Source organism: Heptranchias perlo, chromosome 16 (assembly GCF_035084215.1).
Source record: "Heptranchias perlo isolate sHepPer1 chromosome 16, sHepPer1.hap1, whole genome shotgun sequence".
Classification (NCBI taxonomy): domain Eukaryota; kingdom Metazoa; phylum Chordata; class Chondrichthyes; order Hexanchiformes; family Hexanchidae; genus Heptranchias; species Heptranchias perlo.
Window position 1 is genome coordinate 24,925,642 of NC_090340.1, and position 21,478 is coordinate 24,947,119.

At 40.6% G+C, this 21,478-nt stretch overlaps 1 protein-coding gene across 1 annotated transcript in view; it reads right to left on the bottom strand.

Moving 5' to 3' along the window:
- pard6a (par-6 family cell polarity regulator alpha) overlaps positions 1-20,131 on the bottom strand; it is a 92,258-nt gene extending 72,127 nt beyond the window's left edge. Inside the window, exons 1-2 of the mRNA XM_067997457.1 lie at positions 19,997-20,131; positions 19,054-19,276 (exon numbers count right to left, since the gene is read on the bottom strand). Coding sequence (XP_067853558.1) covers positions 19,054-19,276; positions 19,997-20,095 — 322 coding nt within the window. The 5' untranslated portion in view covers positions 20,096-20,131. The remainder of the gene's footprint in view (positions 1-19,053; positions 19,277-19,996) is intronic.
- Between the last annotated feature and the right edge of the window lie 1,347 nt (positions 20,132-21,478).

Sequence of the window (21,478 nt, forward strand, 5' to 3'; positions counted from 1 at the left end):
TGTAGATATTTCAAATTTGGAGGGTCTGACATCTGTCTACATTAAATCTTTCATTTTTACTTTGCAATTCAAGGGTTGGGTAGCATTTTGAAGACATGTACAATTGCTTTCTGAAAAAAAGTTTAAGTGTACAATGGTCACAGATTATTTCCACCTCTGCCTCGACTGTCACTTTCTCTTTCTCCTTTGCCCTTTCTACAGCAGAGATTGAAGTAAAGATGCTGCTTTGTGGCTAACATAACCCTTAACCAGTTACCAGGAGGTACACACAAATGGCCAGATAGAGACTCCAGCCTAGGTTTACTGATGTTACAATTGGAGAACTTAGGCCTCCATGTATAATGTCCCATCCTTTCTGGGGGGAGGATGCCTGACCTCAGTTTCCTCAACAGTCAAAACAAAGTTTGGTGGTGAGAGAGGGGGTGGGGGGTGGAGAAAGGAGGAGAGCAGTGGGCAGGGAAGAGGAGATGTAGGGAGAACACAGGAGGGAAATAGAAAAGGGAAAGGAAAGAACATTGAACTGGCATTCTGGTAAAAATGATCTATTTACTAGCAATTTTGTATTGGTTTCTAAATAGCATGTCAAATCATGCTCCAAAAAAGGGGGAAATGAAACACCCCTATGAAAATGCCACAATAGTTTGCTTTATCAGATACATCTGAACTTTTCCAATGACAAAACATCATTGTGATGAGTTTTCAGAGCATTGCCATTCCAGGAACTAAACCTGCCCAAAAAAACACTTCCTAGAAGAGCACCTTATCTTTTTTTTTTAAAAAAAGAGAAAGTAACAATGCTCCGCAGTACTTAGAAACCACATCAGTTTTGGGGGAGAATCCAAGTGAAGAATGATACATCTCCCTGAAGGTGGTTGGGGGAAAAATTAAAAGATTCATAGGGAAGGGTCACATCTGGGTGGTACCCTATCAGCTCTCAACATTAAGCACTGGCAACCACCCAGGAAGCCAGAGGTCTATCCTCTCAGCAGCAGAGGTGAAGGACAGGGGGACCAGGATTCTGAATTTACAAAGGGGAGGGGGAAAAAAAGATAGTTATCACAGTTAACAGAAAAAGTTCAAAGTTCCACCCCCCCAACCACTCACCTGGATTTAAGAACATGCCCCAGAATTACCTTCACTGGTAATACAACCATTCTTTTTGGTAAACTAAAATTGATACTGTATGAAATGCATTAAGAACTACTTCTGTAACAATCGTTTCCTTACACAATAAAGATATAAAATCAACATTGCTTTGCCAACTGGATTTAGGAGCACACTTTGTTTTATTTCAAAATACACTTTAAATTCTATGAAATAAGGTGCACAGTTCAAAGCAAATATCGCAATTCCAAACCAGAACATTTCAGACCAAAAACACCACAGGATTGTACACAAAGTGATCTCGTTATTACAATTCAAACAGTATTTCTTATGACTCATGGTGTACAATACAAGGTGGGGTGGCCTTTCCATAGGTCGGACCTCACCTCAGTGCGTCCCGCAGCATGTACTCCTGGACCTTTGAGTGTGCCAGTCGCAACACTCAGTCATGGACAGCTCCTTCAGCTGGAAGACCAGCATATTTCGGGCGGACCAAAAGAGCCTCCTTCACAGAGTTGATGGTCTTCCAGCTGCAGTTGATATCTGTTTCGGTGTGTCCCCCGGGGAACAGTCCGTAGAGCACAGCGTCCTGTGTTACCGAACTGTTTGGGATGAACCGGGACAGATACCAATGAATCTCTCTCCACATCCTCTGCGTAAAGGGGCAGCCCATCAGGAGGTGGAAGATGGTCTCCACCCTGCCACAGCACTGAGGTTCCATGCATGTTGGAAGGACCTCTCACTACAATCCTTGCTATATCCTGGTGGCTGTTGGTCAGTTCCGGCAACGAGACGTTCTGCCAAAATGGCATTGACCATCTGGTCGGGGAAGAAACCGATAGAGTCCACGTTCAATTCCTTGCAGGTCTTGAGAACGTTGTGTCGACCACTGTGACTGCCTTGTGGTTGAAGAGATTCCTCCTCAGGAACTTCTCCACCTGGGAAGGTGGTTGGGGGAAACGAACAGTCCAGCTAGACAGGACGTTCTGTGCCTGCTCGGCCAGCATGGCCAGACCCAGCCTTCTCAGTGCATTGGACAGGTAGAGACCCAGCACGTAGTGATACTTGATGTTTGCATACTGGGGCTCTACAATTATCCTGAGGCAGCCACACAAAAGGTGGCCATCATGATCAGAGCAGCTTTGGGGAAGCTCTCCCCTCTCCCTCCTTTGTCTGGGTTCATGTACATGGTGGCCCTGTGGACACTTTCTACCTTGGACCTCTAGACAAATGGGAAAATAGCTCGGGTGACTGACGGCGGAGTTGTGGGGAATGGGCCAGACCCTGGCTATGTAGAGCAACACAGAGAGTACCTCACACCTTAGCACCAGGTTCCTGCCGGTTATGGAGAGGGAGCGTCCCACCCACATACCAAGCTTTTGTTTGGCCTTGGCAACCTGCTCCTCCCAGTTCTTTGTGCAGGCCAGGCCCCCCCCCGAACCAGATCCCCAGCAACTTCAGGTAGTGTCGGACCTGACTGTGAAGGGGACAAGGGACTGGGCCTCCCACCTGCCAAAGAACACAGCCTTGCTTTTATTTTGGTTTACTCTGGCCCCCACATCCTCTGGTATCTCCATCATTGACTCTCCTGTTAGAGAAACAGGACTGCTATAAAATGGGATGCAGTAGGTTGCACTATACAGATGTGCTTCCTGAGAAATGAGTCAGTTTTGGGTGTCAGTCATCGTGTTCTGTGACATTTGTTACAATAGTTAAACTGAGCTGATGACAATTTGAGTCACAGTTACAGGCCCTACCCAAAAAAGTTGTTACAAACCACTAAACGTCACAAGAAATTTAAATAAAAGCATTGCTGAATTAAAAGGTGTTTACTTTCTGGAGTGACTGACTCTGGCTGTTATTAGGTGAAGTAACTAAAAAAAAACAAATTAATTGACACTAGTATTCTAAACCAAAATTTGACAATAGAACAAGAACATACTTGTGTTTAATAAAGGATGCATTTACACTACAAGGTCAGTGCTAGTGCAAAGCAATTTCAGCTTAGCACCAACGCTAAACTTGTGTAACGTAAATCGGATATTACGGTCCAAATTGACTAAATCAAAGCAGAGAGCAAAGACTCCCTCCTCCAAGTACTCTAAGTCCATTTAGTTCAGGCTGTATTTACATTACAAGTGCTGTTCCTTTGTTATCTCCAGACTCGACAATTCCAATGCTCTCTTGGCCGGCCTCCCACCCTGCACCCTCTAAACTTGAGCTCATCAAAAACTCTATTGCCTGTATCCTAACTCGCACCACATCCCTTTCACCCATCACCCTTGTGCTAGCTCCTGGTCCGGCAACAGCTTGGTTTTAAAATTCTCATCCTTGTTTTCAAACCCCTCCCTATCTCTAACCTCCTCCAGCCCTATAACCCTCCAAGATCTCAGCACTCCTCCAATTCCAGCCTCTCAAGCATCCGATTTTCTTCGCGACACCAGTGGCGGCTGTGCCTTCAGCTGCCTAGGCCTTAAGCTCCAAGCTCTGGAATTCCCTCCCTAAACTTCTCCACCTCTCTCTCCTTTACGATACTACTTAAAACCTAGTCCTAGCTCGACATCAAGTTTTGCCTGATAACGCTCCTGTGAAGTGCCTTGGGACATTTTACAATGTTAAAGGTGCTATAGAAATGCAGTTGCTGTTGTCTGCACAAAGTAATGCTACAGTTCTAGTGTAAATGCACCATTGAAGAATGCACATCAATATTAAAACATAAGACCATAAGAAAAAAAGAGTAGGAGTAGGCCATACGGCCCCTTGAGCCTGCTCCGCCATTAAGATCAGGGCTGATCTTCGACCTCAACTCCATTTTCCCGCCCGATCCCCATAGAGTCCAAAAATCTATCCATCTCAACCTTGAATATATTCAATGACTCAGCATCCATAGCCCCCTGGGGTAGACAATTCCAAAGATTTACAACCCTGAGTGAAGAAATTCTTCCTCATCTCAGTATTAAATGGCTGACCCCTTATGAGACTATGCCCCCCCCCAGTGCTAGACACTCCAGCCAGGTGAAACAACCTCTCAGCACCTACCCTGTCTAGCCCCCTCAGAATCTTGTATGTGTCAATCCAGTCATAAATTGTGACACTTATAAATTGGTTAGCTGCATGTTTAAAAAAAAGCACAATATCTTCCCAAACAAGGTTTTTAAAAAAATGATCTCTATGCTTCAGGGGGTTAGTTGCCTTTGTTTTGAGAATTGGATTAGCATTAGTTAGCGTTTATATACAAAGTATTTATTGTAAATTACAGTTTGTGTGTTTTACAGGTATGACTGGGATGGAACTAAATTAATCCTAGCCATTCAATTCAATATTTGTCAGACATCAATATGGTTTCATTGCTAGCTGATGTACATGAAAATGACCACTTATCCTAAAGCCACAAAATGTTACCAAAGAAAAATATAATGGAATATCTTAATTTTCTTCAAATAACTTAGAACAGGTGCTATCTGTTTACATTTGAGGAGAAAGCACCACTTAGCACTCTATGCCACCGAAGACAAGTGCCAGCTCATTTAGAATACAAGGTAGCTGGTGTAGGGACTGTTGTTGGCCATGATGCTGCTGCAATATAATTATAGCACAAAGTCACATAGAAACTGGAAATCAAATTAGGATAGATTAAGCAAATCAGTGATTGCTGTATCTTTAGCACAAAATGCTGCCTTTTAAAAAAAAAACACCATAACAGCTCAAAGGGTAAATGCACCAAGTGGTGCAACACTAAACCATGTAGTGTACTCTTAATAACCCAAAGTCAGTTTCTGTGCTAAAATATTGAATTATTCAATAATTTGAATTAAGCAATGAAAACATTGGAAAGTAGTGCAAAAAAAAAATTCATGATTGTTAATCAACTCTGAATTGAGCAGGTTTAGTTCCAGGTGCCAAGTTAGCTGACTACTGCCAAGACAGTGAAGTACTACAGATGGCCTCAATACCACCAAGTTAAGGGACACAGTTGGTGAAACATGCTGGGATTCTCACCCTGGATCACAATGAACTGACCCCCCACTATCAGACAAGGGTGCAGACAGTTGAGCAAGGGACTCTAGCATTAGCTAGATCTGTACCCTGACAAGATCACCAGAGGGAAAACTGAAGGTGAAAAAAAACATACACACAGGAATTATTACAATTCTATACATTTCTCTGATTCTACTTTGTAACATTGATAATGTAAAGAAAATTACACTTTGATGTTTCAGATTTACAAATAGCACATCTCAAAGACAATCGTTCAGCACACAATGGGTTCAAGTGATTTCAGTTAAATGTTGATCTTGTACAAGACAAGATACGAGAATATGAAAAACTCACAGTGCAGTTCTGCAACTGAAGGTACTGTACATCTCGGTTAAAATTAGTTCTACATTTAATTTTACTGCATCAGGTAAAAATGTGAATTTTGACAATCAATAAAGCAATTTTATTTGTGATTTGTTCCCCCAAGGGTTAATAGGCAACCCCAGCTCTGTGCACCAACACTAACTGCAGCCTCAATTTTGGAAAGAGGAATTAAGTCACCCAAATGCTGGGCCTCTGGTACATTATACCACATCCAGGAAAGTGTATCAGCTATTGTTCTCATTGAGGAAACTATTAAATGCAAATACTCAGACAGGTCAAGTGCAGATGCGATGAGGTCATATGCCTTCTCTTCATTTAGCAAAGGACAATAGGCACCTGAAACAGCTTGCCTGCCCTTAGAGACAGAGTTACATTGCACAAGTCCAATTCCATTTGGAAATATTGACTTGCTGTAGGAGGATTTTCTATTAGGTGAGGCATAAATATTATTAATGATTATAAATGAAACTGCATGCACTCCTCATGGGTCAGGATTAAATTATTGGTTCAAGAACTCTGGACTGACCCATCATGTGCACTAAGTATTCTAAGTTAGGATGTCATTTCAGAAAGTATAATTAATCTTGTCATTACAGCAGGATTGGTACTTAACAGGAAATGATTACCCTCTGTTTCGAGAGTCAAAACAGCCAACACACTGATTTTGGGGAGATTACATTAGATGTAGAAGTGGATACATTCAGTGGCTTCTAGAATTTGGCATAAGTTTCTTTTTATAAAGTATATTTAACCACTGATAATTTAGAAAACACCTGTAGAATGAATACTGGATTTGGCAACTGTTAAACAAATCAAAGAGTAGCTGGCTAAATTTATAGGGATTTTAGCTAAATAAAAGCAAAAGGGTCTTCATAACTGGAAATAAAAATCTTAAAAACAGCCAATCCATATCAAAAATGAGGTATTAACAAGTCTTACCCCTTTAAAATTCTACATACAAGCATCATTCACGAGGTTTATTTATAACCTCTGATTTTCTCCCAAGAGTTTTGTTGGTTAACATTGGTGAACAACTTGCACAGTGCCTTTAATGTTTTTCTCATTTAAAATGCACTATATAAATACAAGATAGTGAATGCAGCTTACTAGCATAGCAGCCAGCGTCTTTTTTTAAAAAAAAGAATGGAAATGGATGTTGCTTGAGGGGCCAATCATGTCTGGGAAAATTGGATTATATCATGCATATATTTGGTGCAGCTTTTCTTACTAGTACCAGCTGAGATTTCCTACATTTTCCACTGGGAATAAGCAAACCTTTGGCCCACATATAACTTTGGAAATTACTAGCACAGGAGTAGCAAAACATTGGCATTTTTAAGTGCACACCTTCCCTACAACCCTATTTCAACATCTTTATTTCCTGTTTAATGGAATGTGGTTTGGTCACTGGCTACAGGGCAACTATTCTCCAGAACAATTGTTACGCTAAAGGATTGTATGCATGACACATAAGAGCAAGTACTTACATTCTAAATAGTGACAGGTTTTATCACAACAGTGATGTCCTACTGGCATGAGACCTGTCACTGGAGAATTGCGTTCTCTGTACAAAAAGGTGTCTCCCAACCCAATAGAATTTCACACTTTATGGACATTGGTGAACTTACTGCCTTGGTAGCTGCTTAACAAGTAAAAAAGGAAAACTAATACTGATGGAAGACAAGCTCAGACACCTAGTAGGAACTATATAGTTGCATACGCAAGGGGAGATAATCAAATTAAAAGAAACTAGTTTGCCTCCCTCTCCCTATTAGAGTAGGTAGGATGAGATTTGCAAGGGTTGGGGAAGAATTCTGTTTGAATACCGAATACACAAGAGTACATTAGTTTACAATCGTTCACCTGACGAAGGAGGAAGCCTCCGAAAGCTTGTGAATTTAAAATAAAATTGCTGGACTATAACTTGGTGTTGTAAAATTGTTTACAATTAGTTTACAAAGGTTGGGGTTGAACTGAAAGCTAGTGCAGTCTGCAGGTACAAGGGTGTATCTAAATTAATGAATGATGCAAGCAGCAATAGGCAATGTTGTTTAATGAAAGACAACACATCTACTGATAAATAGATCTCCCTCCTAGTGTTGTTCAAACTTTAAAAGTTGTACAATTCTTGCTGCAAATTATTCTGTTCTCCACATATGCTGACTGACCGGCTGTGCATTGCCAGCATTCTGTGTTTAGGACAGTTAAGGATTAGTTTCTCTCCCCATCCCACCAAGATCTCCCTGAAAAATAAACCACTTTAAAAAGAGCTGTCCAATTAACCATTCATGAAAAATCTCATCACATGGTGGGGGATGGACAATCTTGTGACTCATACTTCCAACCTCTGGCCCATGAAGCAAGCAGTTTTACCATTCTATACCAAATATATTTCATAGACTTTTTGCCAGCCAGTAACCTGAATGCTGCCATTTTTGTGTGTGTGTGTGGGGGGGGGGGGGGTAGTAGGAGGAATTAACATTTCCCACAATATACAGGTCAGAATATTCAAGGATTACCAATATACAAGATCTAGAAAGTAACCATTTTTACTTCAAAGAAAACTTCATTAGTCAGAAAACCATTTTTACACAGTGAGCATGATTAGACCACAGCCCTAGACCTAAACAGCTTTAAAACAATTTACACAAAGCAATTCTAGAGTTACTTCACACAGCTACACTTCAAATAGTCACATGCTCCCTGAGACTATCCTGTTTTTGCAGCAGGGAAGAACTGGCCTATGCAGATACATGGGTAGGTGTGATAATCTAAGTATCTATTTTCAGTGGGGTGGGGGAGGGGAAAACTTGTTTCCAATTTTGCTTCCAGGAAAATAAGATTTTATTCCCAATTTTCACAGTCTGCCTGTCAGGTTTTTTTTTTGCTTGAGCAGTGATGGGTTTAAAAAGCAATTAAATCCAAACTTGTTCCACTATAATTGTTCCTTCTGCTTCCCTGATATATCTAACCAGCAAAAATTAACCATCTGAATTTTGCAGCTAGCAATTTGAAACAGCACGTCAGCATTTGTTGGTTGCCAGCAGCCCATATTGATCCCTGGATTCAATTCATACTAAGTGTGTCAGTACAAGTCAGGCTTTCTGTAGGCCGACAATGAAGCTTCATAGGCTGAAATCCATTTCACATAATCCGCTAAAACCTACATCCTGGCAAGAACAGATACCCTCTTTCCTTTGAAGTGTTTCAATGTTACCAGCTGGGGGAAAGTATTGATATCCCACATAAATCCACACAGTTCTGCATCTTGTTAATTAATTCAAATTATGCAATATTTTCTGATTAAAGACAAACTGAATCTCATCTGAATTCATCCAGAGACGACATGAATTTTAATATCACCATCATTTAAAATAAGGGCTACATTCCATTACTATTTCACTCAACTTAAACTCTACACAGCCACTACCAAAAGTTTCACCACCTTGTCAAGACGTATCTAATGCCATTATACCCACAATGACAGTGTAATACAGGCCTCCAATTCCCACAACAAAATCTCGTGGGCAGGTCATTTACACCAGCTGCTTGTACTAGTAGCGTGGAATTACCAAAGAATCAATGTATGTGCTTACAACCTCAAAACCATGCACAATGTCCAATCTGTGCCAAGATTGGTTCTAGTTGAAAAATTATGAAAATTAGAAATAAGATGAATTTTAATAGTGCTCCACTTTGATTGTACAGTAACTGAACACAAAAGCTTAGACTAGTCCAATTTATCTAGAAACCAGAGATGGCTCATTCATACCAGCATGAATGATTTTGGGACAGTGATAGGAACCATATAACTACTCTTACAGAACAGATTTCAGTGTGGCACTAATCCTCAAACTGTACTACAAGGGTATAATAGTACCATTAAGGACCAACAGTCTCACCTTATAGATAAAGACTCATTTTTGTGGATCTCACGAGCTGGTCAGATTTGATGCCTTTTGTATTTACCTGCTAAAACGCAGCGTTGGCTCCATGAATCAATGTGCTGTGGATGCACAGAACCAGCTGTGTCAATTCCCAGGCCTGCCCTGTATTACATCCCCATGATAATCTTAAAAAAAATATAGGATCTGAAAGAAAAGAGTTTATGAAAGACTATCGTTGATGTTAAATAAGATGATTGGGATTCTTGTTAAACTCCCCAGTTCATGCAGACGCAGTCGTGAAAATTAGACCTGCACAATCTTGTGGGTCTCAGTCAGTTAGCAGCCCCCAAATAAGCCTATAGCAAGAGCGGTTGCAGATGACAAAGTAAATTGGGGAGAATACAGCATAGAGGTGACTCATATCCATTTGAGCACAAGTCTCCTGGGACCCAAGCACTATGGTAAAAGTTCCTGGTGTTACAGTTAATTCACTGCACTTCATTTAGCTTCTACATTTACACATGGATTCATCTACCTTAGAAATGGGTCAACTATTCAAAACAATGCTTCACTGAGGACAGCCATTTTATGTTTAACTGTAATTGGTTCGAATACAAAGCAAACTTCATCTAGGGTTTAAAATACCCTGTTAATGTCTCTAGTTTCAAGCCTGTTCCACCAGTCAGATGATAATGGCTGATCTGTACCTCAATTTCATTTACTTGGCTTTGCTCCATATCCCTTGATACTCTTACCCAACAAATATCTAAAAATTGATCTCAGTCTTGAAAATCTCAATTGACCCAGCATCCAGAGTCTTTTGGGGGAGGGAATTCCAGATTTCCACTATCCTTTGTGTGGAAAAGTGCTTCCTGATTTCTCTCCTAAATGGCCAGGCTCTAATTTTAAGATTATGCCTTCAGGTTCTGGAGTCCCACAAAAACATAGGGTAGATAGAGAAACTATCAAATTCCTTTATTATTTTGAACACCTTGATTAGATCACCCCTCAACTTTCTAAACTCAAGGGAATAAAAACAAAGTTTACAGATCCTGTCCTCATAATTTAACACTTAACCCTGGTATCATTCTGGTGATGGTGCACTGCACCTTCTCCAGCATATCGTTCCTGAGGTGCGGTGCCAAAAACTGAATGCAATATTCTAAATGAGGAATGACCAAGGGTCTGAACAAAAACAGCACATTTTGTCACTTTTATATTCTAATCCCATCCCTTAGTCTCATCTGCAAACTTGGATTTATAACTATTGCTTCATCCAAGTCATTAATCCTCATTTTTGAATTCCAACTGGAGATAAAAGGCCAAATGCAATTTTCCTTTTTATACCTGTACACTAGCTTAGTGATGTGTACATGGACATTGTTTTGTCCGTGTACCCTTTGCTCCTTCACAGCTCCTAGTCTCTCACTAAGAAAATATTCTGATTTGTCAGATTCAAAGTGGATGACCTCACACTTCCCCACATTTAACTCAGTCTGCCATAGTTTTGCCCACTTAGTATGTCTATGTCCCATTGTAACTTCCTGCTCCCAGCCACACAACTGACTGTGCCTCCCAACTTAGTGGCATCTGCAAACCTGGATATACAACTCTATTCCTTCATACAAGTCATTAATATACAAGAAGAAAAACTGAGGCCCCTGGAGAACACCACTAGTCACATCCCACCAGACAGCGTTACCTTTATCCCTATTTTGGCCTCCCAGCCAATTAACAACCCACGTCACAAGATTACTCCCAATTTTTGCTCTCTCAAGTGGAACATTATCAAATGCCTTCTGGAAAGTCCATATAGACAACATCCATCGACACTCCCCTATCCACCATGCTAGTGACCTCTTAAATAAAATGCAACTTGATTAGTCAGACATGACCTACACTTCACAAATCTCTTCAGGTGTACTCAAGATGTGCGCCATGCTAATGCAGTCAGCAACTCCAAAGTAACCTTGTCAGATTTGCCAAGACCAGCATCTGGGAAAGACTTTCTTTTTTAAAAAAGAGAAAGGACTTGCCATCAGCCAGTCTTAGTAAAGCTGACAGGTTTACTACGATGTTTGGGTCTGCTAATGTCTGCACGAGACCCATGCAAATGGTCCAGTGGGACAAATACAGCTCAGGTCTCCCACTAACTGCCTCAACTCAGGGTGCAAATAAACCTTCCCCTAGAAATTACAGCTGATCAGCATCAAGCTGTTAAGTAGAGAAATTTCACAAGGAGACATTCATTCCCAAACAAACCTAAAACACATTTTCTGCATGTGGTTTTGAAGCAATTGTGCATGCAGCATAGGCATCCCTTCACTTAGCAAGGGACTTTACAAGATCTTATCAAGGCTTGATAGACAATCATCACAGATAGCACAAGGCCTGATGTGTATTTCCACCCCCCCCCCTACTGAATTAGCTAAAATGTCAATTTATTTATCAATTGGAATCTGTTTTACAGTTCAGTTGGAATATTTGCTTGTACAATATGAATTGGATACCTCAGATCACTTCTGATTTAGAATTTAACAATGCAATCCTTATGTAGTAGCTCAGAAGGTAGTTTATACTAAACTGATCTTATAATACTCTATAGTGCTCAATACCAACTACAGCACACAATGAGTTTTAAAAAATCATTTGAATCTTCTAATTTGAAGATATCAGTGATCTGTATGATAACTCCTTGTGGGTTCAATTTTAATTTGGAAGTGCAGGTGCGTTGGGGGCAGGGCTACTAAAATCGGGGAAATGAGGAGCGGGAAACGTACCCGGCTCCAACACACCGACTTCTGCGTCTCACAAAAATGCATCTGGGTGTGCGTGCCATTCCCAAACCTGGAAGTCCTGCCGGCAATTAAAGCCGGAGTTAAAGTTTTCAATTGGGGAAAGGCCAATTTTACTAAACTGAAGTGATTTAGCAGAAGTAAACTGGAAACAGCTACTTGAAGGTAAATCAGTGTCAGAGCAGTGGGAGACATTCAAAGGGGTGATTTAAGGGGTTCAGGGTAAACATGTTCCCACAAAGAAAAAGGGAGGGGCTGCCAAATCTAGAACCCCCTGGATGTCAAGAAGCATTCAGGGTAAGATAAGGCAAAAAAAGAAAGCCCATGATAGACAACAGGAACTCAATATTATGGAAAGCTTAGGAGTATTCAAAGTGCAGGGGTGAAGTTAAAAAGGAAATTAGGAAAGCAAAGAGGGCATGAAAAAATATTAGCAAGTAAAATCAAAGAAAAGCCAAAAGATGTTTTATTAATACACTAAGAGCAAGAGGATAATGAAGGAAAAAAAGAGTAGGGCCTATTAGAGACCAAAAAAGTAAACTGTGTATGGAGGCGGATGATGCGAGTATGGTTCTTAATGAATACTTTGTATCTGTCTTCACAAAGGAGAGGGATGATGCAGGGATTGAAGTTAAGGAGGATGAGTGTGAAATATTGGATCAGATAAATATAGTGAGAGGGGAAGTATTAAGGGGATTAGCAACTTTGAAAGTGGATAAATCACCAGGGCAGGATGAAATTATCAAAAGAAGCCAGGGAGGAAATAGCGGAGGCTTTAACAATCATTTTCCAAACTTCAATGGATACAGACGTAGTGTCGGAGGATTGGAGGACTGCTAACGTTGTTTAAAAAGGGAGCGAAGGATAGAACTCAGTGGTGGGCAAATTATTGGAATCAATTCTGAGGGACAGGATAAACTGTCACTTAGAAAGGCATGGACTAATCAAGGACAGTCAGCACGAATTTGTTAAGGGGAGGTCGTGTCTGACTAACTTGATTGAATTTTGCGAGGAGATAACAAGATGGGTCGATGAGGGTAGCGCAATTGATGTAGTCTACATGGATTTTAGCAAGGCTTTTGACAAGGTCCCAAATGGCAGATTGGTCAAAAAAGTAAAGGCCCATGGGATCCCAGGGAATGTGGCAAATTGGATCCAAAATTGGCTCAGTGGCAGGAAGCAAAAGGTAGTGGTTGAGGAAGAAAACTGTAGACTGCAGGAAGATATCAATGGACTGGTCAGATGGGCAGAAAAGTGGCAAATGGAGTTCACTCTGAAGAAGTGTGAGGTATTGCATTTGGGGAGAGCAAACAAGGCAAGGGAATACACAATAAATGGGAGGATACTGAGAGACCTTGGAGTACATGTCCACAGATCCCTGAAGGTAACAGGACAGGTAGATAAGGTGGTTAAGGCGGCATATGGAATGCTTTCCTTTATTAGCCGAGGCATAGAATATAAAAGCAGGCAGGTTATGCTGGAACTGTATAAAACATTAGTTAGGCTACAGCTTGAGTACTGCGCAGAGTTCTGGTCACCATTACAGGAAGGATGTAATTGCACTAGAGGGTGCAGAGGAGATTTATGAGGATGTTGCCAGGTCTGGACAATTTTAGCTATGATGACAGATTAGATAGGCTGGGGTTGTTTTCCTTGGAACAGAGGCGGCTGAGGGGCGATTTGATTGAGGTGTACAAAATTACGAGGGACTTAGATATGGTAGTTGGGAAGGACCTATTTCCCTTAGCGGAGGGGTCAATAACCAGGGGGCAGAGATTTAAAGTGATTGGTAGAAGGATTGGAGCGGAAATTAGGAAAATATTTTTCACCCACAGGGTGGTAGGGGTCTGGAACTCACTGCCCGAGAGGATGGCAGAAGCAGAAACCCTCAACTCATTTAAAAAATACCTGGATGTGCACCGAAGAGCCATGACCTGAAGGGCTACGGACCAAATGCAGGAAAGTGGGATTAGGCTGGGTGGCTCGTTTCTCAGTTGGCGCGGACATGGTGGGCCGAATGGCCTCCTCCTGTGCCGTTAATTTTCTATGATATTTAAAGCAAATGTACCTCATTGAGGTCCTTAAGGTATTTATTTCTTACATATTATTACGTAGTTAGAAAGATTTTTCAACTTACCTGGGCGGCTTTCCCACGACTTCCGATTCACCCCTGGGGTGTGAAGGGCCGGATCAGTCAAAAATAAAAGTAAATGAAATAAAATAACATTTCACAACGTAAAATAAACAAACCTACCTGTGAAATGATGTCACCTGCGTCCCCCACCCCCGATGTCTCTCTCTTTCCTCCTCCCCCCCCCCCCCAGGCGTTGCAGCTCCAGTTGGCAGCCAGACTATCAGGCTGGCTGCTGAGCACAAAACCCAGAAGATTAATGAGCATCAATTACCTCGCAATTGCGTGGGGAAAGTTAAGTTTTTATGTTTCAGGTTTGCCGCGCGCCCATTGACCACCTCCCCCCTGCTGCCATCCCGCCACCCTTTTAAAATTGAGCCCCATAAGTACAACAGATATGCTGAAGTTAGAAGAGTCAATATTTGTCCATCTAACATCCAAGATACACAAATTGACATCTACCCTACAAATGCCAGCATATTGTGGGAAATGCAAAGTAGGAAAGCTACATTAAGATACCAATAGATGGCTCAATGAGTAATTGAACCATAGAAACCAGGAAGGTCCTACATTCAATTAAACAAAAAGCGAAATACTGCAGATGCTGGAAATCCAAAATAATACCCTGACAAGAACTTTATCATATGGATGATTCAAATAGCTTATTGCATATATTGTCTTTCATATACACCAGTTTCAATGGACTGCCTGCCCTTTAAATTAAATCCTGTCAGTTCAGTGCGAGTAAGTGATATAATTTACAAGACTCCCATGATCATGCAGTTTATTGGGTAGCATTGACAGGGACAGTTTTACAATGATAGCAGTATATTTAAAGCAGACTCCACACAGCCACAGTTTTATGTACAAAGCATTGACGGGAAGGGTTGAGAAATCTGCTTCTGGACACAAAGGAATCACATTGTGGAACACTAACCCTCATTGACAGGTCTACAAATCCAAATAAACCTCTAAATCCAGCAAGAGACCCACTACTTGCACAGCAATTTCCCATATTGGAAATGTCAAAATTAGCACTGTACTCCATTTAAACCTCCATGCAAGCAGATCTTTTACTTCACATTTGCAAATGTAATGTACCTCTAATAGAAGGGTTAATGGAATGCTTTAATTGATAACCAAAAAAGGAAATTTGCTAATATAAAAGATTACTGATTAATTAGCAGACCAGCAGCTACAATCCTAGAGCACTGAGACTCAGAGACCAGGCTTGGCACGCAAGCCATGATTTACATTCATACTCTATTTTCTCCTGATGGAAAAATGTCATTCTTGGCCAAACTGTTGCAAAAGGAGAGAGAAACTGATGGATGTGGTGTCTTGTTGCAAGAACAAAGGGGTGATGTTGACCAGGTCTGTGGACCTGTCCATACATTGACTGGCTTTGAAAAGTCCATTCATCTACATTGTGAACTGGGTGGGTGGGTGAAGGGGAGAAAGGGGAAGGAGAGCTCAGCTACATTCAATCCTGTGATCAAGACATCAAGAAAGTCAACCGTACACAATAAGCCATTTTTGCTGACCAGAATTACTACCAGCTAGCTAACTGAACTACTGCAAGACAAAATCCAATCCACTTTTAAAGGTCAAAGGTTACCATGCTTGTGACTTTGCGTCATCAGCATGCATTCAACTTGATCACCTACATTTCATAAAAGCTGGAGAGAACTGCTTCATGTCTGTGGCTCACTGCTACACTTCATGCAATTACTTCCTTATCCAAGATGTAGATCTGCAACAACTTGCATTTATATAGCATCTTTTAACATAGAAAAACATCCCAAAGCACTTTGCATAATCAATCAGCAAGCTACACTAATGAACCCAGATCCATTTATATGTTTAGTCCTACCATTTCAATTTTTCAATTTGCTATGATTTACCAAAGTGTCAAGCATCTTGTAAATTTTACATTTTAGCTCTTGCTAAATTTGCCCAAAAATGCATCATACAATATATTTTACTAAAAAAATGAAAATTAATTTTAAATGGTATAATGTCATTAAACACTGTCCAAGATTTAGTCACTGTGGCACAAAAAAGTATTCGATGGTATAACTGGGTGCCGCTGAAGCCAACCAGAACATTTATATAAAACTACTCATTTAAAAAGAATGTTTGAGGGTTTCACAAGGAGGTAAACATGGAGCAGGAAGAGCTCACACAATTGGGTGGTGTATGAACTTGACTATGATGGTTGATTGTGGCACAGAAGGTTCCAGTTGATGACTGCCTGGTATAGAATCTTTCACAGGCAGAAGTAGCATTTTAGCTTCGCCACTGGTATTCCGTGTGGAGGTTTTGGACTGAAAGAATACCGGGGTGCAGCTGTAGCACTTCTATACTCCTGACAAACTTGGAAGCCCAGGTTTAAGAGGCAACTAACTGTTCAGAATTGAGGGGTCCTATTCACTCCACATTTCAAATTGGATGAAATACAAACTGCAGGACAGAAGGGCTGGTAAGAGTGGAGTTCCCCCCCATTTTCTTTTGATTCAGGTTTACAAGTTAACATACTTTTTTTTTAAAACCATTTGCTGTGGAGACACTTCAAATTCAGGTTTGATGATTCAAGTAAATTTTGCTCACCATGACTTTTTAAAAATTAATAATCTCATGAGGGGGAAAGTTCACCATTCACCTGGCTAGCACAACCTTCTGTTAGTGCATAGATAGCAATGACCTTAAAATTAACACCTTCTAGCCTGTTCTGCATTTTCCCAGAAAATACTTGCAATATATCTATTTCACTTCAGACATTAGAAATCAGTCCACAAAATTAGCTCAACACCAAATACTTGGATTTGATAAGATATACAATAGAGACCTATCAGCATTGCTTAACTATATCCAATCACTTAAGTTTCTTGAATATCTGCCACTGCATTCCTGAATCTTGGCAGCACACCATGCGCTTACCTATTAGAAATGCACTGCAACAATAAACAAACAGTCTCATTAAAAACACAGAAAAACTACTTAAATATGTTTATAGGTTAAATCGATTTAACCTATAATCAGAATAATATATCTGGGATAATAGGAAGTTAAGAGTCTTCCGTTTAACTCATCAGTGACTGCACAGAGTCTGAATATTCAAAAGCCATATTCAGTCAGAACAAAATCTTTAAATACTATTAGAACATGGTTCAGCAGCACTGAAAATGGTCACATTTCACTTGTTCACTTCATGTAAAGCAGTAAATGCCTCCAAGAAAAATATTTGAAATCTCCTCCATCCAAACAGCTAATGCCCAAGCCATTAAGCACCATAATGTACTATATTTTCTCCCCCCCCCAGAGTCAAACCTTCACTTAAAACATTTTGTTTAATGAAATTACCTTCAGTTGTGACATCTGTTATTTTGACAACAGCAAGAAGGCAAAGGTATAAAATACAAATCATGGTTTCTAATGGAATTGCAGCTGCACCCCAGAACAAGATGCCATTCAATTATCCTTAAGCAATTAAAAGATCTAACTCAAGTGATTAAATAACTCTATTGAGTACACACACAACTTTATATTGAATCTAAAGCTGTTCCCAATTGATGGGTTGCAAGAAGGATGCTGTTGGGTCATAAAACCATCTTGGCATATTGCTGTACACAAATTACAGTAGGTAGTCATGAAGAACCACTATGTTTGTGCATAACTTCAATAATTGAGAGTTTGTGATACATAGTCAAGGCATTGTGGGCCACACCATTAACATACCACACCTGTTTGGATCATATTGCCAACCACTAACCCAAGACATCTGAAAACTGCAGACCCCTGCAGTTTTGTTCTCCACTTTTAAATAAATAACAAACACTGTTTGGGGGGTGGGGGAAGAAAGAGATCTTTACGGCAATTTTATTGTTTTGAAGTTTGGAGTCCCCACTGGAATTTTGATTTGAGTACAAATCAGCCATCTCATCCACTCTTTACAGACTCCACAATGAGCAGGAGGCAAAAGTGAATATTGCAGTTGTAGATCAGCACATTATAACAGCAAGAATCCTTCCTCTATGAAAATTGGTATTTAACTCTCGATATGGGGTGATCAATTCCATTTGCATTCCTTTGGGATATCGTGGCCCAACGAGGAGCATTTTTGGTTCAAAGCGCCCTCGTTTTATTATAAAAAGAAAATAAACCTTAACAGGAACCAACAACCCTGTAGCGAGTTACTTCCCAGCCTCAAAATAAAAACAAATCTAAACCCATGACACCTAATTCAATACGTGTAACAGATAGCCGGGCGTTTAGTATATTTCTGGTGAAATCAGCAATTTATAGTCTTTTATCCCCAAATCTGGCAGCGGCAGCAGTGCGTCACTGCGTCTTGTTTGTGCTATATATAGATTCATGCAAAGTGAATAAGAGAGAAATCTTTGGTTAAAAATAGCACTTCCATTGAAAGTGACTGCCCACTTCGTTTTTCTGGTCCTTTCAAAACAGTCAGGATTAACCGGATTCCTTGCATAGTTAAGACCTTTTATGACCGTCGGTAGAGCCCGGATAAGGGTGTTACAAGGTTCCCTGTGTATTTATGATGAGAAGTGATTACGGTACATTAATAAAGGTACTCTCACCAGCCGCAGCTATACATGCAGCTTCAAGTCGTTACCTAGAACATTTAGCCCACTCTCGGATTCCGCGTCACTCTCGCCATACATTTGGAAAGGGGAAAATTATTTTTAAGCGAAACATCTCCGACGACCAGCGTTTCAATAAAAGGTCACAATTCACCAGGTTTTGGACTTACCCCGTCTCTGAATGATGACTCGCAGTAGAGGGTTGGCAGATGACACTGCTTTGTGATAATTGTCATCGTTGTTGATGGGCAGCAAATCCCCATGGATGTCGGTGTATCCCAACAATACATCCACGTACGGGATCTGATGGACGGCCTGAATCAGCTGGTAAAATTCCTGAAAACCTCCAACATTTGAACGTTTTAGAGCAAATCTTCTGAATTCAGCGTCGAACTGCGAAAAAAAAAATGAATTGGGAAAAAGAGTTTGCAGCACCTGCACGTTTACACGTTGGCAGCCAGGTTTCTAATACATCAAAATAAAAAAAATGACACTAACCCAATGCTCCAAAATACTGTTCTAAAAATCCAGCTAGTGTATTTTGTAAACGGTAATATCATTCTCATGAGCGAACCCCTGCCTGTCAAACTCTTTACAATACGTAATATCATTAAATATGGCTCCAATAATGTGAATTATGATGGCGAAAAACTGGCACCATCGCTCAAAGTGTTGGTAGAGGAAGCAAGAGAACTGACTGAAAAAACAAGAGCCGCAACGACATAATCCGCCAGATTCTAACCATTGGAAATGCCTTGGATTTTTTTTAAAAGGAAGGTGAAGTTTGTTTACATTAATAGCGGATCAATTCGCTCCCAGGAGCAGCACGTCCCAAGCAACCGTAGTCCGTACGCAGTTGCGAACATCACTCACACACACACACACACACACACACAGAGCCAGCCCCTAGAAAGCATCCAGAGAGCAGCGACCGGTAGACCCGAGATCCGTTTTGTTGCAATGTTACATAACTTAAAACAACCTTACACCTCTGCTAACAAAAAATAAATAAAAATCCCACGGTGATACATAGGGTTTGATATACGAAGCCAGTTTAGCATTGGGGGAAAATGCTGAACTTACATAAGAAATAAAGTAATAAGCAAATTCTACCTTGCTTTTCACTTCGATAATATTGTCCACAGTTCTGGCGGGTGTTCTGTGGTGTTTGGACATGGTCTCACTGCGTTTCCCGCGGTATATGTGAACCATGCACTGATGAGACTCTGCTGCAGGTCGCTGCACTATTACCGTACAGGACTGACTTCTGCGAGAACACCGCTTACCCACTGCTTGGTTCTACGTCATTGCGCGATGACGACTCCCGCCTCCTCAAATTCATGAATGGCTGCTTGTGGTGGCAGGGGCGGGGCCGAGACAGGTATCACTATGACGTCATCTGGAATGTTGCTGTCAAGTAACGATGGCAACAGTAGAACGGGATTGTAACTTGTGAAATCATTTCAAAAAAGTGATTTTCAGACCACTCAGTTGCAGCTATGTGTGAAGAATGGAGCAGTATGCTTTCAACGTTCAAATCATTTTGTAAACGGTGTAAATAAACATCAGAAGAAAGCCTGCATTTATATAGCACTTCGTCACGTTTTTCTGAAACGTTTCAAACCGCTTCACTTATAATGATTTACTTTGAAGTGTAGAAACTTGTTATGGCAAATATGACAGCCATGTTTGTACAGAGCAAGATCCCACAAATAGTAATGTGATGAACACGCATAATCTAATTTCGGTGATACTGAATAGATACTTTGCCTCAGTTTTCATCTAAGAGGCTAACAAAGTGGAAATAACAACAGTAAACGAAATCAAGAGGGATATTATAAGAGTTAAGATCGAAAGAAAGGAGATACAAGCCAAACCTAAGGAGAACAAAGTCCTGGGTCCAGATGGATCGCACCCATGGATACTCAAGGAAACTAGGAGGTAGATAGTAGAAGCACATATATACATATATATGTATCCATAAATAAAATTCAATAGAAAAAGAAATAGTGCCAGAGGTCTGGTGAACAGCAAATGTAATTCCTATCTTCAAAAAGTGAGATAGAACTAATCCAGGGAACTGTAATGTTAGTGGTAGGAGAAATACTAAAATCTTTACTAAAAGATCAGATAAAAAAACATCTAGGGACTGAAAATATAATAAAAAGTAGTCAGCATGGATTTCTAAAAGGAAGGACATGTTTAGCCAACCTCATTGAATTCTTTAAAGAAGTAACAGAAAAGTAGACAAGGGCAATGCAATAGATGTGGTCTTTCAGAAGGCCTTAGATAAGGTGCCACAGAAGAGACATGACAAAAGTCAGCATGTGTGGAGTCAGGGGTCAGGTAGAAGAATGGATTTAAATATAACTACAAACAAACAGAAAACAAAGGGTAGGAGTTAAGGGAAGTTTCTTGGACTGGCAGAAAGTGGGAAGAGGTGTCCCGCAGAGATCTGTGTTGGGACCACTGTTATTCAACATATACATAAATGATTTGGACTCAGAAATTGGAAGTATGGTGTTGAAATTTGCAGATGATACAAAATTGGGGGGGTATAGCTAATAACGAGGCAGGCTGCACCAAAATATAGGA